This window comes from Carassius carassius, chromosome 40, assembly GCF_963082965.1.
Source record: "Carassius carassius chromosome 40, fCarCar2.1, whole genome shotgun sequence".
In the NCBI taxonomy this organism is placed as follows: Eukaryota; Metazoa; Chordata; class Actinopteri; order Cypriniformes; family Cyprinidae; genus Carassius; species Carassius carassius.
The window spans coordinates 17,507,639-17,527,061 of NC_081794.1; the positions used below are offsets into that span (position 1 = coordinate 17,507,639).

The following is a 19,423-nucleotide window of genomic DNA, read 5'->3' on the forward strand; positions in this document are numbered from 1 at the left end:
ATAGAAATACACAGAGAACAAACGGAAGTATATATATATATATATATATATATATATATATATATATATATATGTATATATATATATATATGTGTGTGTGTGTGTGTGTGTGTGTGTGTGTGTGTGTGTGTGTGTGTATATATATATATACACACACACACACATACACATACACTTCCGTTTGTTCTCTGTGTATTTCTATGGCATCGCTAAGAGTAATTTAGCTGGTAAATTGGATTTATGGATTTATACATATATCTATATATATACTAAAGAAGCGCATATTTAGCTGCAGAATATAAGGTATGCTGAATGTAGCTGAGATTCAAAAGCTGCGGGCGCGTTTCCTCCTCCCTCGTGTCACGCAGTGACCTTGCGTCTGCTCGCGCGACTCCTCCAAACACGCCGGCTGCCTTTTAAAGCGCGAGACGGCTTGAGCGCTGTCACTTTGACACTGAACGAGGCGGGCTCGGGAGCTTCCGTAGTCTCGTTCATTTACACCCACTTTTCGTTTCTCATTTTCACCTCGTCGAATACCCATCATCCTTTAATTTCTTCTTTCTCCACTGTACCGTAACTTTCAAAGTCCCTTGTCGTCATGTACCGGTATTTCGGGGAGCTGCTGACTCGCGGAGCGGGAAACGCTCTGGCCTCGGGATGCGTCGAGTCCGCTCTGCCGGCTTCCTCATCTCTACTGAGGGTGCGTCACTACAGCGATGTCGCTGAGAAGGAAGATGACCCGAACTTCTTCAGGATGGTGGAGGGCTTCTTCGATCGCGGCGCTGCTATTGTGGAAAACAAGTTGGTGGAGGACCTGAAGACCCGGGAGACGCCGGAGCAGAAGAGACACCGTGTGCGGGGTATCCTCAGAATCATCAAGCCCTGCAACCACGTCCTGAGCGTGTCCTTCCCCATCAAGAGAGACAACGGAGAATGGGAGGTTATCGAGGGTTACCGGGCACAACACAGCCAGCACAGAACTCCCTGCAAAGGAGGTAAGCGGAGGTGCAGTAAAACTGATTATATATCAGTTTACGTGTTTGACAGCAGTTACGGTTTGCATGAAAAGTGCTTTCATGCTGACAGTTGTTGACACAATGACTTGCAAATCAGTGTGTGCATTTTTATTAATTGTATTAGTTTTTGTATGGCTTCAAACGTGGTATTTGTATAGATTTGATTAATTCTGCTCTGTCAATATCACCTTGACACACCTTGCACTTGCACAGGTGTATGTATTAGTATCACTTGGGGAGAACTAACTTTTTCTGGATTGTATTCATTCCAATTAATTTCTATAGTGAAATATAATCTCTAATCAAATTAATTTGGAACCTTTTGCAATTAAAACTTTAAATTTAAATTGGCTTTAGTGTAAATAAAAATTAGTCTGTTATATGCATGATTCTATTTTTAATGAAATAAAGCATTCCACAACTTTCTACTTTCTAACTCCAACCTTGCTTGTGTTATTTCTTGAACTTTTACAATATTTTGTTATTATTACTATTACATTTTACTACACAATAAGTATAGATTATTTAATTTCACATGTCAGGTTAAGCTGAAATATTATTTTTAATGGAAAACTGATTGAAATCCCTTGTTTTGCTGTGGGTATTTGTAATTTTTTATTTTTTTATTAAACTTCCTATTTCAAAAGAAATGGAATTGCATACATTTTACAGCCATATTTAAGACTATCAGGTTTAGGTTTTTTATGTGCCTTGGTTTTTTACTTTTGTTTAAGGATAGGCTGTCTTTGGTTTTAGTTTGACCTCAGAATATGCTGGACATGTTTATTAGTCATTAATGTGAGCATTGCAGTTTCAACTTACCCTTATGCCAGACAAAGCCAAGTTGTTTCAAGTCAACTGTGTGTTTTCAGTACACAAAGAATCATTCATATCATTCAGTTACATTCAGAAGGTTCATTCGTGTTAGGTTAATAAACATTTGCCTGGGTGTATCCTGATAAGCAAGAGGCTGATACACAGTCTGTAATGTATAAAATGAGATGTGATGTGTTTACTTTCTGTGATTTAACAACATGCATATACTCCAATGAAAGGGGTATACGCCCAAACCGAGGGACCTCCTCTTGTTGTAAATCATGGGAGGCCCACAGAATCACATTCATTCTTAACAGCAGATGTTAAGAAGCAGTGGTCATCAGGAGACTGAGGCCGTGCAGAGTGGGAGGGGGAGATGTCATCGTGGCACTGCATTGTGGGTGATGCATCGTGAGAGAGAGTTGTAAGGATGGATGTGGGGGCGGGGCTCAAGCACTCTTCATCTGTGTGACAGGACCACTCTTCTCACATTTACACATAGCATTTGGATACATCTAACTCACCAGTGTGTATTTAGTAAAGTCCATCCAAAAATTAAAATTCTTTCATTTACATACCTTCATGTCGTTCTAAACCTGTGAGACTTTAATTCCTCTTCAGAACATAGGCTAAAGATATTTTGTATAATGTTGGTAAGAAATGTCTCCGTTTCCGTTAGATTTCATAGTCTGTTTTTTTTCTGTCAATGAAGCCAATGGATAGTGCCAACATTATCAGACAGTTATAGAGATTTGGAACAACAAGGGCGAGTAAACGATGGCATATTTCGGTGGTCTGTCCCTTTAAAGCAGTGGTCTCAAACTCCATTCCTGGAGGGCCACAGCTCTGCAGAGTTTAGCTCCAACCAGCTCCAAATCACACCTGCTTGGAAGTTTTTTGTAATCCTGAAGACTTTGATTAGCTGGATCAGGTGTGTTTGATTAGGGTTGGAGCAAAACCGTGCAGACCTGTGGCCCTCCAGGAATTGAGTTTGAGACCAATGCTTTAAAGGATATTAATGTGATTGCAGCTATGCATGCAACAATATCAAATTATGAGAGAGCAGTAGGTCTGTTTGACAAGAAACTCTTATGTGTTTTAAAAATTGTCATTGTTTATTTTGTCTTTTGTGTCTTGCAGTAATTTTTAAGGCCATAATTTACCATGAGAAAAAAATGATCAAATTTTTTACTTAAATTGCTTTATAGTTCACCCCAACTATTTTCTAAATGTATGTTTTTGATGTTATTGTGAAGAATTCATGCTTGTTTTACATACCACCCCTCCAAGGTCATGATCATATGCCTCCATATTTACTTGCAACGCCCACATTTCAAAATCCAAGCAGCCACTGTTGCATAAAACCAATTCCCCACCATCTTTTTCCATAGTGCATTTCATTCGGATGAACACCACAACATGAAAAAGAAAATATCATCTTTCATTTCATTGTGACTTTATTGAACACCATCAATGTGATTCTGATAAGACCAGAACTAATAAGCATCTCAGTACAACAACCTTTTATTTTTAATGCATTATTTTCTCATCACAAACCAAATTTATTAATTGTGCATACTTTTTGAATATCATGCATAAAATAGCTCTTCAAATATTGGCTTTTGGTGCCTCCATTATCAGGCACAAAATGGAGCTCTTAGTGTAAATCATGATGAATCCGAAGACCAGCCAATCAGAAACGCTCACTGCTTGTAAATCATTTTACATGTTCAGGTGTTGTGTAGTTAAAATTTGCAAACATCAGAAGTTAGCAACACATTAAATGCAGCCCCTTTAATTGTTCATTCATGGCAGACCCTTGTTCTTCATGGCTCAAAGACTATCACTGACAAAAGTGCTGTGTTTGACATTATCTATGTCTAATAGACAAGATTAGGTACACATTACAAAGTACAAGAGCAATTCAGCCATCACACACTGTCCGCTAATGGCTCTGCATTTCATCATTTGTTAGCCAAAGTCGTGCACATTAATGTCGGAATCACTAGATCAGCAGAAATGCTTTGCTGCGTATCTTGTATGTGTGCAAGAGTAATGGAACAAAAAGATGGCAAGAGTTAGCCTTGTGCAGGAAGTGCACATCCTGGTTATGTTCGCACTAGGTTGGCTCGCTAGGTAGAGTCGAAGGAGATGCTGGATAGGTTTCCTCTGTGTGTGTGTGTGTGTGTGGGTGTGTGTGTGTGTGTGTGTGTGTGTGTTTTTCTTCGTTCTTTGGATACAGCAGGTGATATATGCTGAGTCATTCCTCCAGTCAAGAGCCCCCACCATCTCCCTCCACACCCCTCTGTGTGTATAAATGAAGACCATTTCAACTATAGCGGAAAAAGCACATCTGTTCAGCTTGTGCGCTTCTAAACGCAGACAAAAAGATGCCCAGAGGGGCTGGTTTTCTTATGGGCTTTTCAGCAATAAAAAGACATCATGTTTAGTTCCATATTGGCCTGTATGTTGGCAGCTTTCTCACTTGTATTATGAGCACATAATTTCACTCATTTGGGCCAGAAATCTCTATTTGCATTTACAGAAGCATTGTGAATTAATGCAGTTACTACAGATTATAACAGATTATTCCCAGTGTAGTTTTCTACTGCTTAAGCAGGATGGCAGTCTGTTATTTTTGTTTATTCTAGAAGGGATTGATACGTCTGCCAGGCCGTATGGCAGTGTGTGTCATAGACAGACACACTCATTCACACAGTCAATCAAGATTCATGATGCAGCCTGGCAGAGGAGCTGACTGGACATGGTGTCATTACAGCCTCCGGCCCGAAACACATACTCACAAATACACAGGACTCCCCCTGCACACATGACTTTCAGATAACCTTTGCCTCACCAGGTTGTACAGAACATTATGTACTGAAATATTTTTTTCCACTTTATTCTGTGTATAACTGGATAATTTGTACAACCTTTCGAAATTGTATATATTGTGTATATTCTTTTTATTGTATCTTATATATATATATATATATATGTATTATTATTATTATTTTTTTTTCGGAAATAATTGCACAGCAATTAATGAATCTAGTTTGCATGTAAATCTTAATTAACGTTTATCTGTGCAATCAAAAGACACAAAAAAATAAATAAAATATACAGTATACTTAATTAGAAACACAGTGTCTATGCACTTTGAGGTCACGTTCGTGCTGTTGCTTGCTTTAGGAAACCAACGTTAGGCGCCAGCTTCTTAGAAGGGAGTGATGGTAGCACCTGTCCTAATGGAGCATGACCAGAGCACACAAGTTCAGCTGCAATTTTAGCTGCAAGGCTGAAAAAGGTGACCTATGTCCTTTGAGCATGAGCTGCCTCAAAAAAAGTCTTAAAATGGTCTTGGTTTATTACAAAACTGCATTTTTTTAAAATTGAACTAGTGTTCAGGAATACAATGTTGGATGTTTGTTAGCAAAAACTGACACAAATTATTAATTAAGTCTGACTGCATCTTGTATTGTGTCCTGTTTATCCTCATTCAATTTAGAATGAAGACACTGCTAAAAAAAAAACTGACCAGAACTCTATACAGCTTCAGAGTGTCTGTTTGTTTAAGCCTATTGTGTTCTTGGTGTATGAGTTTGAGTATTTGGTAACCAGTTCACTCTTTGTAATGCTTGTAATTGAACCCAGTTTCATGGGCCTTTTTGCTTTTCCTTTTTCAGGTATCCGATACAGCATGGATGTGTCTGTGGATGAGGTTAAAGCTTTGGCCTCCTTGATGACGTACAAGTGTGCTGTTGTTGGTAAGCTTTGTGTTTTTCCCCCAAACATCAGGTTGAGGTGAATTCTTCTTTTGGATTGTGCGTTAGATATCTCTTATGCACAAATAGATTGTTTTTAATAATTCAGAGATATTTTAGATTCAGAAAATCCTTCATCCTTATAGATTGCACATCACTTATCTTCTTCTAGATGTACCATTTGGTGGAGCTAAAGCTGGAGTGAAAATCAACCCCAGGAATTACTCTGTAAGTACCCAACATGTATGTCTAGACTCTGAGCACACGGACTCCTGAAATAACTCTTTATCATGTCTGTGGACTTTGTTTGCCTTTTTCATGGGCTCAATGAAGCAGAAACGCATTTCATGCCATCAGTCTTCCTTTCCCTTTAAAATGGGCCTGAAAAGTCCTGAAAGCAGAGTCCATAATATAAAGATGTTTCAGTGTGTAGCAGTAGATCTTCCCTGTTGTTCTGTTTAATATGTGTAGAGTCTGTAGTCCTTAATGTGAACCTTATTACTCCAGGGAGTGAACATGCTTGCTTTCTTTCTCTGAGGAATGACTTTAGGGAAATGTAAATGCTTAAAGAGCAGTCTTTTAAAACCAGACATACATGGAGCTTCTGTTTTTTACTTTTATGTTTGTCATAAGCTATAAGGGGCAAAAATATAAAACTTTTTTTTGTGTGTGTGTGCTGTTCAGGATAATGAGTTGGAGAAAATCACAAGAAGGTTCACCATTGAGCTGGCCAAAAAGGGATTCATTGGTAAGTTTGATTCATTTGTGTTTTTTGACCTCGCTTTTTTTAGATGCCACGCATGACCCCTGCATCAAGACCTCCAAGAAAATATAACACAATGTACAGTACGGTCCAAAATGTTGGGATTTTAAGTAAATAAATTTTTTATTCAGTAGAGACGCATGATTGTTTCACAGTTAGTGACAGTTATGACAGTACATTTCAAAAATGTTCATTTTAACTTTATATTCATCAAAGAAGCAGCACAACGGTTTCAACATTGATAAATGTTTTTCTACCTTTTACCTTTACCTATACCTTTTGTAATATCACTAATATCAATTATTAACTTTGCTTCCATGCTCTTTTAACCCGGAAGGGCTTCAGTACCTCGGTGCTGTCAAAAATAAGTCCTTTGGTGTGCTTCCCTGCCCCCTTTGGAGCTGTTTTTGGAAATGTATTCAGGGTGCAAGGCTGTCTGCATAGCTGTTTATCAGAATGCCTTCCCTGTTTTCCTGGCCAAAGCAGCTGGCACTGGTTTGGGGGAAGGGCAGTGTGCTTTCACAGTCTCCAAGCATGCACTGAAACTCCAGCTCTCTGTTGAAACACAAGCTGCCTACTCAGATCATTTGTTGCATTGCCTCTTAAAATACTTCTTTTTTTTTCCTGGAGATGTGCAATCAAGCATTCATATTAAAGAACAATTAGCGTAGTTCATAATAACCAGTGTGAAACCCAAGTGGTGACTGTCTGGTCACATGCAACACAATTACAGCTGACAAGTTGTAAAAATATCTCTTTCTTCTCTCCCTCCCCTGCTCTTTCCATTCAGGACCTGGCATTGACGTCCCTGCCCCTGACATGAGCACTGGTGAGAGGGAAATGTCCTGGATCGCTGACACCTATGCTAACACTATTGCCCACACTGTAAGCAGCAGTCTACATTATTAAATTATTAACCATGCCCATAAAACTCCCATTGAGGTTTTTCCCTTTTTTCACTTGTAGCTTGACATACCTAGCTTCTTTTAACCAAACTGGAAGGTCAAAAAATATATACCGCATTTTTCGGACTATAAGTCGCACCTGAGTATAAGTCGCATCAGTCCAACAATACGTCATAATGAGGAAAAAACATAAGTTGCACTGGACTATAAGTCGCATTTATTTAGAACCAAGAGAAAACATTACCGTCTACAGCCACGAGAGGGCACTCTATGCTGCTAAGTGTAGACTACAGGAGAACTGAGCAGCATAGAGCGCCCTCTGGCGGCTGGAGATGGTAATGTTCTCTCTTTGTTCATGTCTCTTAGTTCATTTCTCTTGGTTCATGTCAAATTAATTTTGATAAATAAGTCGCACCTGACTATAAGTCGCAGGACCAGCCAAACTATGAAAAAAAGTGCGACTTATAGTCCGGAAAATAGGGTACCATAAAGGATATTTGAGCAATAAGGGTTACAAAAATAATTGAGATTAGAGTCTTCAGTAAGAAGTAAATCTTTCATCATCATTTTTATCAGTAACCTTACATGCTGATAGTGTTATGCTATCTATATGACAGACTGTGAAATGTTAACCTTTGTGCCCTAATAAATGGATAGGTCACGGTTTTATTGCATGCACAATAGCAGCACGATTGCGGTCTTATTATATATGCACATATATTAGAGCATTTTTTTCTTTTGTGATATGATTTTGGATGACCGCTTCAACTAGCACAGAAAGAGAATAAAGCTGTGTTACTTATGTATGAAGATTCCTAAAGTTGAAAGAGGCTGCCTGAAATTACAAACATGGCCAAAACCTTTAGATTTTCTTTTTAGTGTATTTTCTGCTGTTTTTGTGGTCAGGGTTATTCCTCCTAGAGGGCTCGTATTATAGTTACATCATCCTCTAATACAGTACTAGCACTATCACCATGGCAACAAAAGGATTGTTCTTTTAAATATTTTTAAGTGGGAGGGTAATGACTGTGTTAACAACATATAAATGTTGAATGTCAAATATAACATTTTATGTAACATTACCTTTTCTGTAGCTGTAAGAGATGTGCTATAAGCACAGACAAATACTTGAGACCCTTATAAAACTGAACTGAACTCTCATTTAGTTCTGGCATGTAAAATGTCCCATGTATATTTAGAATTAAAATTATGATCAACAATTATTTCAAAATATGGCTAAGGGGCTCGGTAAAAAATATTGACTTCTTGATTTTAATCAAAACAATACTTGAATCCCAAGAATCGATTGGTCATGCCTGTTTTCAGTTAGTGAATGGAACATTGAAGCACAAATCCCATCAATTAAATCACAATAAGCTTTGTGCTTTATCTTGATATGAAACAAATAATCATATTTCGAATTCTGTCCATTTTATTTCAATATTTCAGCACAAAATAAACATGGGTCATGTACTTGGGTATTAAAAGAAAGAGAACAACTTACTGAAATCGGTATCTTGTAATCGCTATTGTTTCAACCACACAAAAGACCTCAGTTTACTAAACGTTTTCTAAATTCTACCAGTAAAGTGAATTTAGTCAACAATGTACAGTATTTGAATTAAAAAAAAATATATTGGTGTGTTAGGTGTGTGTGTGGGGGGTGGGGGGTGGGGGGTGGGGGGGGGGTCACTGACTAATTAAAAACGTTGCTTGGCCAAAAGCTAATGTGTTTCGGATACAAGGGGAACTCTGTCACTGTTCTACAAGGGAACAGTAAATGATTGATGGTATCAGTGGACTGGAATACAGTTGAGTTTATAAAGGGCAATAATCACTCTTCACTCATAATGCAGTCTCAGCAGATTTACATGTGCAGAGTGGCAGTTGAGGGAAACGTTGCTTAAGCTTAGACTTAATATTAGACATGCAAATCATCTTGATTTAAATGTCCAGCAGTAATTTGATGCTTCGATTTCTCTTCTCAGCCCAGCAGATGTCTGATTATGATGCATACTGTATGTGTACATTTTTTTAAATGGATTTACACTTGTTTGGATTTTAACAAGGTTACTGTAATGCATATAGTATTGAAATACCTATTGAAATGTCCGTCTCCTGAAGTAACCTCTACCCAGGCCACTTGGCTGTTGTGCGTCATCTGTGAGTGGAGCACAGGTCTTTTGTCTCGATGGCGTTTCCTCATTCAGTGACATAAATAGGGCTATAGTAGCTGCACTTGGAGTGTGACCCTTCTCACGTACCCTTATGAACGCACAAGACCCCGTCACACCAATTCAAGAGCTCTGGTTGTTAGTGTATCACGTGTTGTCCTCATCCCACCCTCTGAACAGCCCCGACTGGTGCTTGTGTTTTTGGATGAGAAACAAGCAGCTAGTGTTAGTTGAAGTGTTGAGTTGAGAACCAAGGATTGGTTTTCATTCAGAACAGGTTTCATTTAAAAAAAGAAATACTGGAACTGAAAGTTTTCCTTGGCATTCAGTTTCATTTATCGTTCCCCATTAATGTGGAGTTTAAGATTCACATTCACAGCAGGTTTTTTTAAGTATCATATGCTATTGTTGTTTTTTGTTGTTGTTGTTGTTTTATATAGTTTTAATGCATCATGTTGGCCTAAATGAAATGCCATGGTGACTAGCTGAATTTTTATTTTCAGTCAATGTTTATTTAATGTCAAAGTAACAAATGTTTTAGTATTACAGTGGTTAACTATATTAACTCTTTTTGTTGTTTTGTGTGTGTGTGTTTGTTCTGTGGCTGAAAGAATAATGCATTAATCAGCCAATTTTTCTGTCTTGTTTGTGTGTATCTGTCTTTCTCTCTGTAGGATATCAATGCCCACGCCTGTGTGACGGGTAAACCCATTAGCCAGGGTGGTATCCATGGCAGAATCTCAGCCACTGGTCGTGGAGTCTTCCATGGCATTGAGAATTTCATCAATGAAGCCTCCTACATGAGCAAACTGGGCCTGACCCCTGGATTTGCTGACAAAACCTTTATTATTCAGGTATAAATGGCTATTTGAACAGTTGGACTGTCAGTTTCGACTTTTCTTTTCTTTTGAGTGAAGTAACTCAAATAGAGATGTTTAGCAGAATGTTCATGCTGCTCTATTTATGCTTATTATGACCAGGAATGTTTGAGCTAAAAGAAAAAAATAGCTATAATATTGTCTTAGTAAATCATATGGTCAACTGATCAAAACATGTTTTCAATTTATGGAAAGAAGCATTGTCAATATTATAAAAACTTATTCTATTCTTGTCACATTAATTCATACCGGTTTGTAACCAAATGAGGGTGAGTATTAGTAAATGATTACAGACTTCATTTTGGGCTGAAATTACCAAGTGACAGCATGATATGCTGACTAAATATTATTTCTCTGACACAAAAAGGAAGAGTTAATAAGATGTCAGCATCTAGTACATCTCAGTTCCTTGAAATCACCTGTCGTTTGAACCCCCAACACAAATAACGGCTCCGCTTTAAAGATGTAAAATCTGTTGACTTTACCATAAACAACAGATCTATTCTCTAGGATTAAGATTAAGTTGTTTTGTTGCAGTTTTCGGGGTCTAATAAATTTCAGTCTTAATCCCAGTGTGCTCGAAACTCTTAAAATCAACCAGTGTAGCACAGACTACAGGGGGAAGGGATTCTCATCAACTGTTGGTGTGGGATAACTGCCTCAAAATGTACTTTTTTTTTCTGAAGATTTACTGCCATGTGTAGCAAAGAGACAAGTGAAGGTGTTGTCACATGTTATGGATTTAGAGCAGCGCAGAAAAGAGATAGCCTTTTCATTAGTTTCAAACGAAGCCTCCGGAGAGGAGTGCATTACATGATTCTTTTTAACTGAGTTGGTTTGACTGCTTCCCAGTTGTCCTTTTGTAATGTGGGCAGCTATATTCATTTCCCCCTTAAACATGCACATGACATCTTGCCAGAAATTCCTTTGAGGGGAATAGTTTTCCCAGTATAAGCTAGTTCCAGTATTTCTGTTGTAATTGACAAAGATGCCGTTTTTTTTAACCATTGATAGCTAGTCTATGCTAAATCAAACCACAAGGGCGCGCCATTGCCACGAAAAAAAAAAACTAAAAAACTAAACAGGATTCTGATTTTAAGTTGTTGTAGTTTCTTATTCTATCATGCAGGGTTTCGGTAATGTGGGTCTGCATTCCATGCGTTATCTCCACCGTTATGGTGCCAAGTGTGTGGGAATTGCTGAAATCGATGGCAGCATCTGGAACCCCAATGGCATGGACCCAAAAGAGCTAGAGGACTACAAACTGGTTAGTTAGGAGTACATTTACGATTGCTTTTTAGAATCCCTGGTGAGAATTTACCCTTCTTTCTGTATCTAAACTGTTTCTTGAATATATTTCTGCTTTCTCTTTAGCAACATGGTACCATTGTGGGCTTTCCCAACTCTCAGCCATATGAGGGGAACATTCTGGAAGCTGATTGTGATATCCTCATCCCTGCAGCTGGAGAGAAACAGCTGACCAGGAAGAACGCTCGCAATATCAAAGCTAAGGTCTGACACCAACAGCATCATTCAGATTGTAATGCTTAAATGCTTTTCACCAGTGCTGAACATATGTCTTTTTTTATTGCTTCAGATTATTGCTGAAGGTGCTAATGGTCCCACTACGCCAGATGCTGACAAGATCTTCTTAGAGAGGAACATCATGGTCATTCCAGTAAGAGAACAGAATTTTCTCAAACTCTGTTGTGCTTCAGGAAAGTAAAAATTGGAATAATGATTGATATCTTGATGTACAGGACATGTACCTGAACGCTGGAGGTGTCACAGTCTCCTACTTTGAGTGGCTGAAGAACCTGAACCATGTCAGCTACGGTCGTCTGACCTTCAAGTATGAGAGGGATTCCAACTACCACCTGCTAAGTATGTGTTTAAACAACCTCTCTATCAGTCTTAGTCACTCAAAGAGGAGCAGCGTGAAATCAATGCACTTGCATCATTACATCATTCAGAGCTATTGTCTGCCAGCAGGCATCTTCATCTCTTCAGAATGTTCCCAGTGTTCTCGTTTTTCTTGATTCCCTTTCTTTTCACCACTCCCTCCCTTTAAGCAATTATTCTTAGCATGTGGGAAGGCCTGAGGCAGAGCTGTGACCGGCAGAGTGTGAACCACCTCTTCTTTTGTGTGCTATATGTACTTGGTCACATGGCACATATTCTTTACTATTACTATATTAATAATCACATTACAGCTATTTTTATTTAATTTTATCTTTGCTATTATAAATAAGAACAGATGCAAAAAAAAAAAACCCAGTACAAGTAGCCTAGAAAGAAACAGAATATGCATTACGTTTATCATTTTATATCTAAACTAAAGCATTCATGACAAAAAACAATTAAATGTAACTTGTGTGTTCATTGCAAATAAATTATTAAAACTACAAAAGCAGTTCAAATGAAGTGCAGCGATGCCCTCTTTTCTTTTATTGTTAGATTAACATTGTGATAATGATACAGACGCCCTATACTGTAATGCATGCATCTAATATAAAGTTATACATCAAATGTTTTCCCCCAATGGTTCCCTAAGCGTTCACTTAAGACAGAGCAGATTGTTTGTGTAAATACTGAAATACTGTAATTCTGTGTATGTGTGTATTTATTTGGATTGCGCACCGTCAGAAGCGACGGTATATGCACGCACTTCGGATGACAGTCAGCACAACTCTTTGGAAGAGATTTGTCCGTTTTAAAGTTGACTGATAACATTACATTGTGATGGTACCGATTTTTTACAAATGACTATACTGTATACTAGGGCTGCACGATTTAAGCATCGATATCGCGATGTACGAATCCACGATAGTCACATCACAGGATGTGCGTCGTAGTTGATCCGTTATTCATTAACTGTACGGGCGTTGACGAATGTGATTCGCGGATTAATTGCACAGCTTAACCATCATAGAGTGGAAGTTTAGACAGAGAGAGAGCGAGCCCCGTCCACACGCTCACCGTCTTCAAACAACACGAGCGCTGTCTTGCTCTCTCTCCCTCGCGCATATTAATCAATTGACACGATAGTATCGATGTTTAAATCATTTAAAATGAGAATGTAAGTGTGCTCACCCCATTTTTGTTTGTAAGAAAAAATTAGATTAGATTTCATATCGCAATATATATCGCAGAAAAAGAAAATATCGCAATGTCATTTTTTCTCAATATCGTGCAGCCCTACTGTATACCAAAAGTAAAGCTGAAAGTAATGCTGTATGAACCATTAATGTTAAATATGGTCTGACAATCTACTAAGAGGTTTGAAAACTTTTTTAGTGTCAATATTTTTATGACCTTAAAGTACCCCATTATACCATTTCTAAGGTTTATAGTATTGTTTTAGGAGTCTCCTACAATAAGTTTACATGCATTCAAGGTCAAACAACCCTTTCGACTTCTCAGAATATGCATTTAATATCACCTCATTTTCCAAGAATTCTCGAAGGATTTGTTCGAAGCAGTTCTAAGATTCAGTCTCTCTAAACCCCTGCTATCGTCGAGCCTCATTCTTAATAACAGATTTTTGCGAAATCGCAATAAACTGAAACGGTTGCATTTGTAAAAAAATTTTTGAGAATGTGCGAGTTCAAATTTGGCATGGTCGCATTTGTGCGCGTGAATAGTCTGCCCTTCCTCAAAGCATCTGCTCAACACTGATCATGTGAAAAATCAAACATTTTCTATATTAATTTGTGCACTTTCAAATGTTTCTTAAAAGTGCAAAAATGAATAAAAAATCTAAAAAGAAGTCAATATTTAACTTAACGGGCAGCATATTCTGTGTACGGTTCTGTTTTAAATTTTGGTTTTCAGCATAGCATTTAAAAATACAATAACCATTATTTTTGCGCTTTTTCCATCATGGTTAAAAAAAGAAAAACGAATTGACGCAAAAGTATACAGACTTTTGAATAATAAAAGTTGAATAATTGATCAATCCGTTTTATCTTTTCTTTTGTCCAGTGTCTGTGCAAGAGAGTCTTGAGAGGAAGTTTGGAAAGCAGGGTGGCCCAATCCCAGTTGTCCCCACTGCTGATTTCCAGGCTCGTGTAGCTGTAAGTGTCCATAATCTCTTACCTTCTTTGCCTTGTATGCTTATGTGTGTGTTTTTTATTTATTTTATGTGTATTTATTTATTGAAGTGCCCCTATTATGGGTTTTGAAAGGTTCATATTTTGGTTTTGGGAGTCCCTAACAAAAGGTTGACGTGCATGCAAGGTCAAAAAACACTTTCATTGTCTTATAATAAGCATTTATTGTTTACCTTAGTTGCTTAACGACTCCCAAATAATTTGCTCAATGATTAGTTTTTCCAAACCCTTCCTTTGTGTGATGCTAATCTGCAGGTGATTGGTCCGATTGGTCTCATTTTCATCTTGCCTGTAATGCTTGATAAAGCAGTGTTTTTGAGCGCAGTGCTGCTTTATGTACAGCTGTTACCGGGGAAACCGCTATTTTTACTGGTCCAAAAGCTACACCTAGTGGCAAAGAATGATTTTCATTCAGACCAACGCAAAAAGACCAAGTGGGTGGGCAATACGCTACTGTTTCATGTTCGGCTTGGGATTCTATTTAAAAACGATTCGTTTCAATGATTCAGAGTCGACTCTTTCTTTTGAGAGACAACTTTATACATGGTGCACTTTCAGATTTAAAACTTTGCAGGATGTTTTCATTCACTTAGAGCTGTCTTACACACTGCATGAAAGGTTCTTTTCAAAAATCCATAATTGGGGCACTTTAGTGTTTTATGTAATATTTTTGGTAAATGGAAATTTAGCGGTCGGAGGAGCAAAACAATCCCAGTCATCAATTTTAATCATCATGCTGAGCTCATTCACTGGATGGCAATGTACACTGATGAGATTAGAGGAGGGTTTTTTTTTCCCAGACACTTACTTTTTTCTGTTATGCATATTTATTAAATTGTATTTTATGTATTTTATTTTGTTCATTCTTTTTTTTTATGTCACCATTTTATTAAAAATCACTAAACAGAAATCACCTTTTCAACCAAGTTATTGCTTCAGTGACTGATGTTGATATACCAGCTATTGACTAGATTTCATTACTTACAGAACGACAGTGCAGCAAGTCATCCTAAAGACTGAATTTGAAGAAAAATAATTTATGTGCTCTGTGAACAAAGCTTTGGAGTTCTTTCCAAGATAAGCAGTTTATAACACTCATGCCATGTTTGTGCATTGTTGTGATGGGATGTGTTTGTCATACAGGGTGCCTCGGAGAAGGACATTGTGCACTCTGGCCTTGCCTACACCATGGAGAGGTCGGCCAGGGTAAGTTCCTGTAATATCATTGTAATATACAGGATTCAGTCACACCATCTGTATGACAGCGTTGTGTTGTTATAAAACAGTTGAAAGATAATTTTTACTCAACAACGTTCAGCCCTGGCTTCAGGCAGATATTAGTCTAGTGTGGTATGAGAAAAGAAAACCACTTCGCCCATTGCACAGATGTTGTTATTGTTTGAGGCGTTTTCTCTTTATCCTCTGTGCTATTTAAAAGAGTTTAAATGTAGTCAAACCTGTACTCATTGTAATATTTTTCCCTTTCAGCAAATTATGCGCACAGCAAACAAGTACAACCTTGGCTTGGATTTGAGGACAGCAGCTTACGTCAACGCCATCGAGAAGGTCTTCAAGGTGTACAATGAGGCTGGCCTGACCTTCACATAAATGAGCCATTTGCAATGAAGTCAAAAACGGCCATCAACCTCTTGATTCTCCTTCACAACCTTTTTAACATATCAGAGTTTACATCAGCCTAACCCCTACTTCCTCTATTGTAACACCCTCATTCTGTCATATCCCAGAAGCTCCTTCCTCATGAGTTTAAGAGTTATAAAGCAGTTTAATCTGTTCTGAGGCTCCTTTACTGTATGTGATGTGGTCTCAAAACAAACTGGCGTCAATAATCAGGTTTCTCAAGTGTGTCTTGTTGTAACTTGTTTATTCTGTCCTTGATTTTTGTATTGATCTGTTGTAAACCACTGTGGTCCTCTTCAGATAAAGCTGTAGCACACTGTTTTAAATTTCTGTTGACTGTTCACGTCATGTTGGCCCTGGCTTCCTCTCGCCTCGAAATATTACTTTAACTTGGTGCATTTATGTCCTTGTAGGTTTTATTTACTTTATTCTTATTGTTCGTTCTTGCAAACCATTTAAACATGGTTATTGCTACAGTAATGAAGAGCGTTAAAGATGCCTTACACCTGTGTGCAGGAGTTTTATTTTCTGTCACTGTAGTTCATGCAGTGCATCACACAAAGGGAAACCCAGCCATGATTCGCCTCATCTCAAAGTTTTGACCTAGAGATGTAATGAAGTTCTTGCTGACAATGTGCAGTACAGATGTTTATTGTATCTGAGGCAGTTCACGGCCCATAACTTTTAGAGATCTGTTTGTTGTTAAACCTAGAGGATCCGGTGCACTCCTGCTTAAATGAGAACTGGAAGTTGCTCACCAAGCTTATCTGCACCCATATCTGGAACTGTGTTTTGGAAGTTTATACTGCCTTTTTGTTGAGAATAAAACAAATTAGCATAATTTATTTTCTGTCGTATCTTTTTTCCTCCGTGTCACCAAAATACCACATGTATCGGACTCGGATAAATGAATTATCTCTATTATGTAGATCATTTTCCTGTTCCTGTTGTGTCATTATTAGGATTGGCAATGAATTCAAATATTGGTAATTTAACAATCAAGTAAAAATAAGGCCGAATTTTAAATAATGTAACTATAACTGGTGTGATGATTGCCATTTATGCCTTGTCTTTTATGATTTGCACTTATTGAAAAATAAGAAAAGGTATTTTCTCATATGAAACTTTCAGAAGAAAATGTTTACTTTGGCATAAAACACTTTAGTTGACATACTAAAATGAATAATTGCTGAATGTGCATGAGATGTGTTTTGTTTTTGTTTTTTCCAATTTAAAAAATTAATTGTTATAGATTTGTAATTGTACACTACTACTATTTTGTAAATGCAACTTGGCTAGTTTCATTGAAAATGAAAACAATAATTGAATTAATTTCCGCTAATTTGTGACTCAAAAAAAAATTGTATCCCACTGTAAACTCTTGAATTTCAGTTCGTGTTTAAACTCTTTAAAAAAAAATGTTTATGTCTCTTCATCTAGCCAATATCAGTTCCTAAAGGAAAATCTCAAAGAACAGCACAATAACAACAGCACAAACACCAGTAAGTGTTAGTAATGAATTTTATTAATTCTGTGATTTTTTTTTGTGTGTGTGTGTGTGTTATAAGATAGTTTGTCTTATCTTAAAACATGACATCATGTTTGTCAATAGTACAAAAATTATTTCAAACATTAGCAAAAAGAATCTCTCACTGAGCAACAACAGGTCTTTATTTCCACGTTAAGCATCAATTTTATTGGTTTTGTTTTAATAATAATTATAACGGAAATAGCATAAAAATGCATTCAGAAATTATTATTATTATTATTATTTTTTTTAATCTCAAAAAGTGCAGAAAACAGAAATATCAGCATTGCCATTTTCAAGATGACAAAACACTGAAAGATTCAGTGCTGTCATATGGTTTTAAAACCGCAAGATTGTGGGGTCCAGTTAGAATCCAGTGATGAGTGGGAAAGTTCATTCAAAGCATGCACGCTCACTGGAACAGGTTCTTCCCAATGTCCATAGCCTGATCAGCGGCACTTTTTGCGGCAGCATCTGTAGCAGCTTTGCCGATTGCGCCGCTCAACATATCGCCAACACCTACAGACAGAATGTATTGATCAGAGAGTTACAAACTGGATAAAGCTGTTTCCAAAGTCTCCTATAAAAGGAATCTAAAATATTACCTCCACCTGCTTTCTGGTCTTTTGCACCTCCTGCTTTTTTCTTGTCTCCTCCAATTATATCTCCAACTTTCTGTTTGGCCACCACAGCTGATGTAACATTAATAAAAGTTAATGGTCTCGTCTATATGTTTTAAGTAAAGTCAATTGCAAAAAATAAATAAAATAAAATACTAGCACTTGCAATGCATTTAATTGGTTATATTAGTTTTCAGGCATCAATTTCAGGTGTTTCATTTTCAAATGCCATATTATGCACAGATGCATTGAGCAAACAAATTGAACTTACCAGCCTGATCGATCATCTTGTCCACCTTCCCATCCGCAGCTCCCTTGATGAAGTCCATGTTTTCGCGTTTGATGTCAGTTAAGAACTGTGTGTGCATCAGAGAAGTGCGTATACTTATAGGCTGTGGTGTTTAGCAATTTTACACCCCTCCCAAAGCATTGGATGAGGAACACCCATCAAAACTCATCTACCTCTCTGCCAATGTACATCTCTGTCATGTCATGTCATGTCTATATTTCTCTTCACATGCATGGAAGGTAGTATTCAGAGCTGAAGAAAGTTCATTAAATTGCTAAAACAAGACATTGAAGTTCAAGAAGAATCCCCTCAGACATAGTGTTTGTACTATAAACAGGGCATGGCACCACAGACAATACAACTGGAAATACAAGCTTTCACTGTTGGCGAATTGTTGTTTGGGTGAAAACAGGGTTGCGTGAGTCATGAAGGAAGCAGCCGAAGAATTTATGTCCCAAAATTAGTCAAGCTGTAGGCATTTTTACCATTGTTACTCATCCAAATGAGTGATCTTGAGCCACATGTGCTAGAAATCAGATTTTTGTTCTTCATGTACAGCTTCTCCGAGATACTTGATATAAATGCTACCTTTCCTAAAACTCCAGCCCATCAATTAGCATCTTGTGAAGTGATAAGCAACATGTATTTAAAGAAATCCAATGGTTCTGGCCAAAAGTTTTCTATCCATAATACTGCTTCCAGTTTAAAAAAAAAAAGCCAACCCCTGTTGTCCTTTGAAGGTTTTTTTTCTCACTTATAAACAGTGCTTGATCTTTGCATATTTCTCTCTTGATTTGATTTCTCTCTGAAGAAAGCAGTATTATGGATTGATGACTCTCCATTTTAGTCAAAGTTAAAAGTTAAAAGGATAGTTCACCCAAAATGATGAGAATGACACAGAAGAGAACTTTGCGCACAAA

General features: G+C 37.5%; 1 protein-coding gene across 1 annotated transcript; it reads left to right on the forward strand.

The window, feature by feature from the left end:
• The first annotated feature begins 432 nt into the window (after positions 1-432).
• Positions 433-16,907, forward strand: LOC132122254 (glutamate dehydrogenase, mitochondrial). Its single transcript, XM_059532293.1, has 13 exons — positions 433-995; positions 5,519-5,599; positions 5,769-5,824; positions 6,281-6,344; positions 7,150-7,244; positions 10,113-10,292; positions 11,446-11,583; positions 11,691-11,828; positions 11,914-11,994; positions 12,077-12,200; positions 14,301-14,392; positions 15,572-15,634; positions 15,917-16,907. Exons 1-13 carry the CDS (start codon positions 599-601, stop codon positions 16,034-16,036), a joined length of 1,629 nt encoding a protein of 542 aa, XP_059388276.1. The 5' UTR covers positions 433-598; the 3' UTR covers positions 16,037-16,907.
• The last annotated feature ends 2,516 nt before the right edge of the window (positions 16,908-19,423 follow it).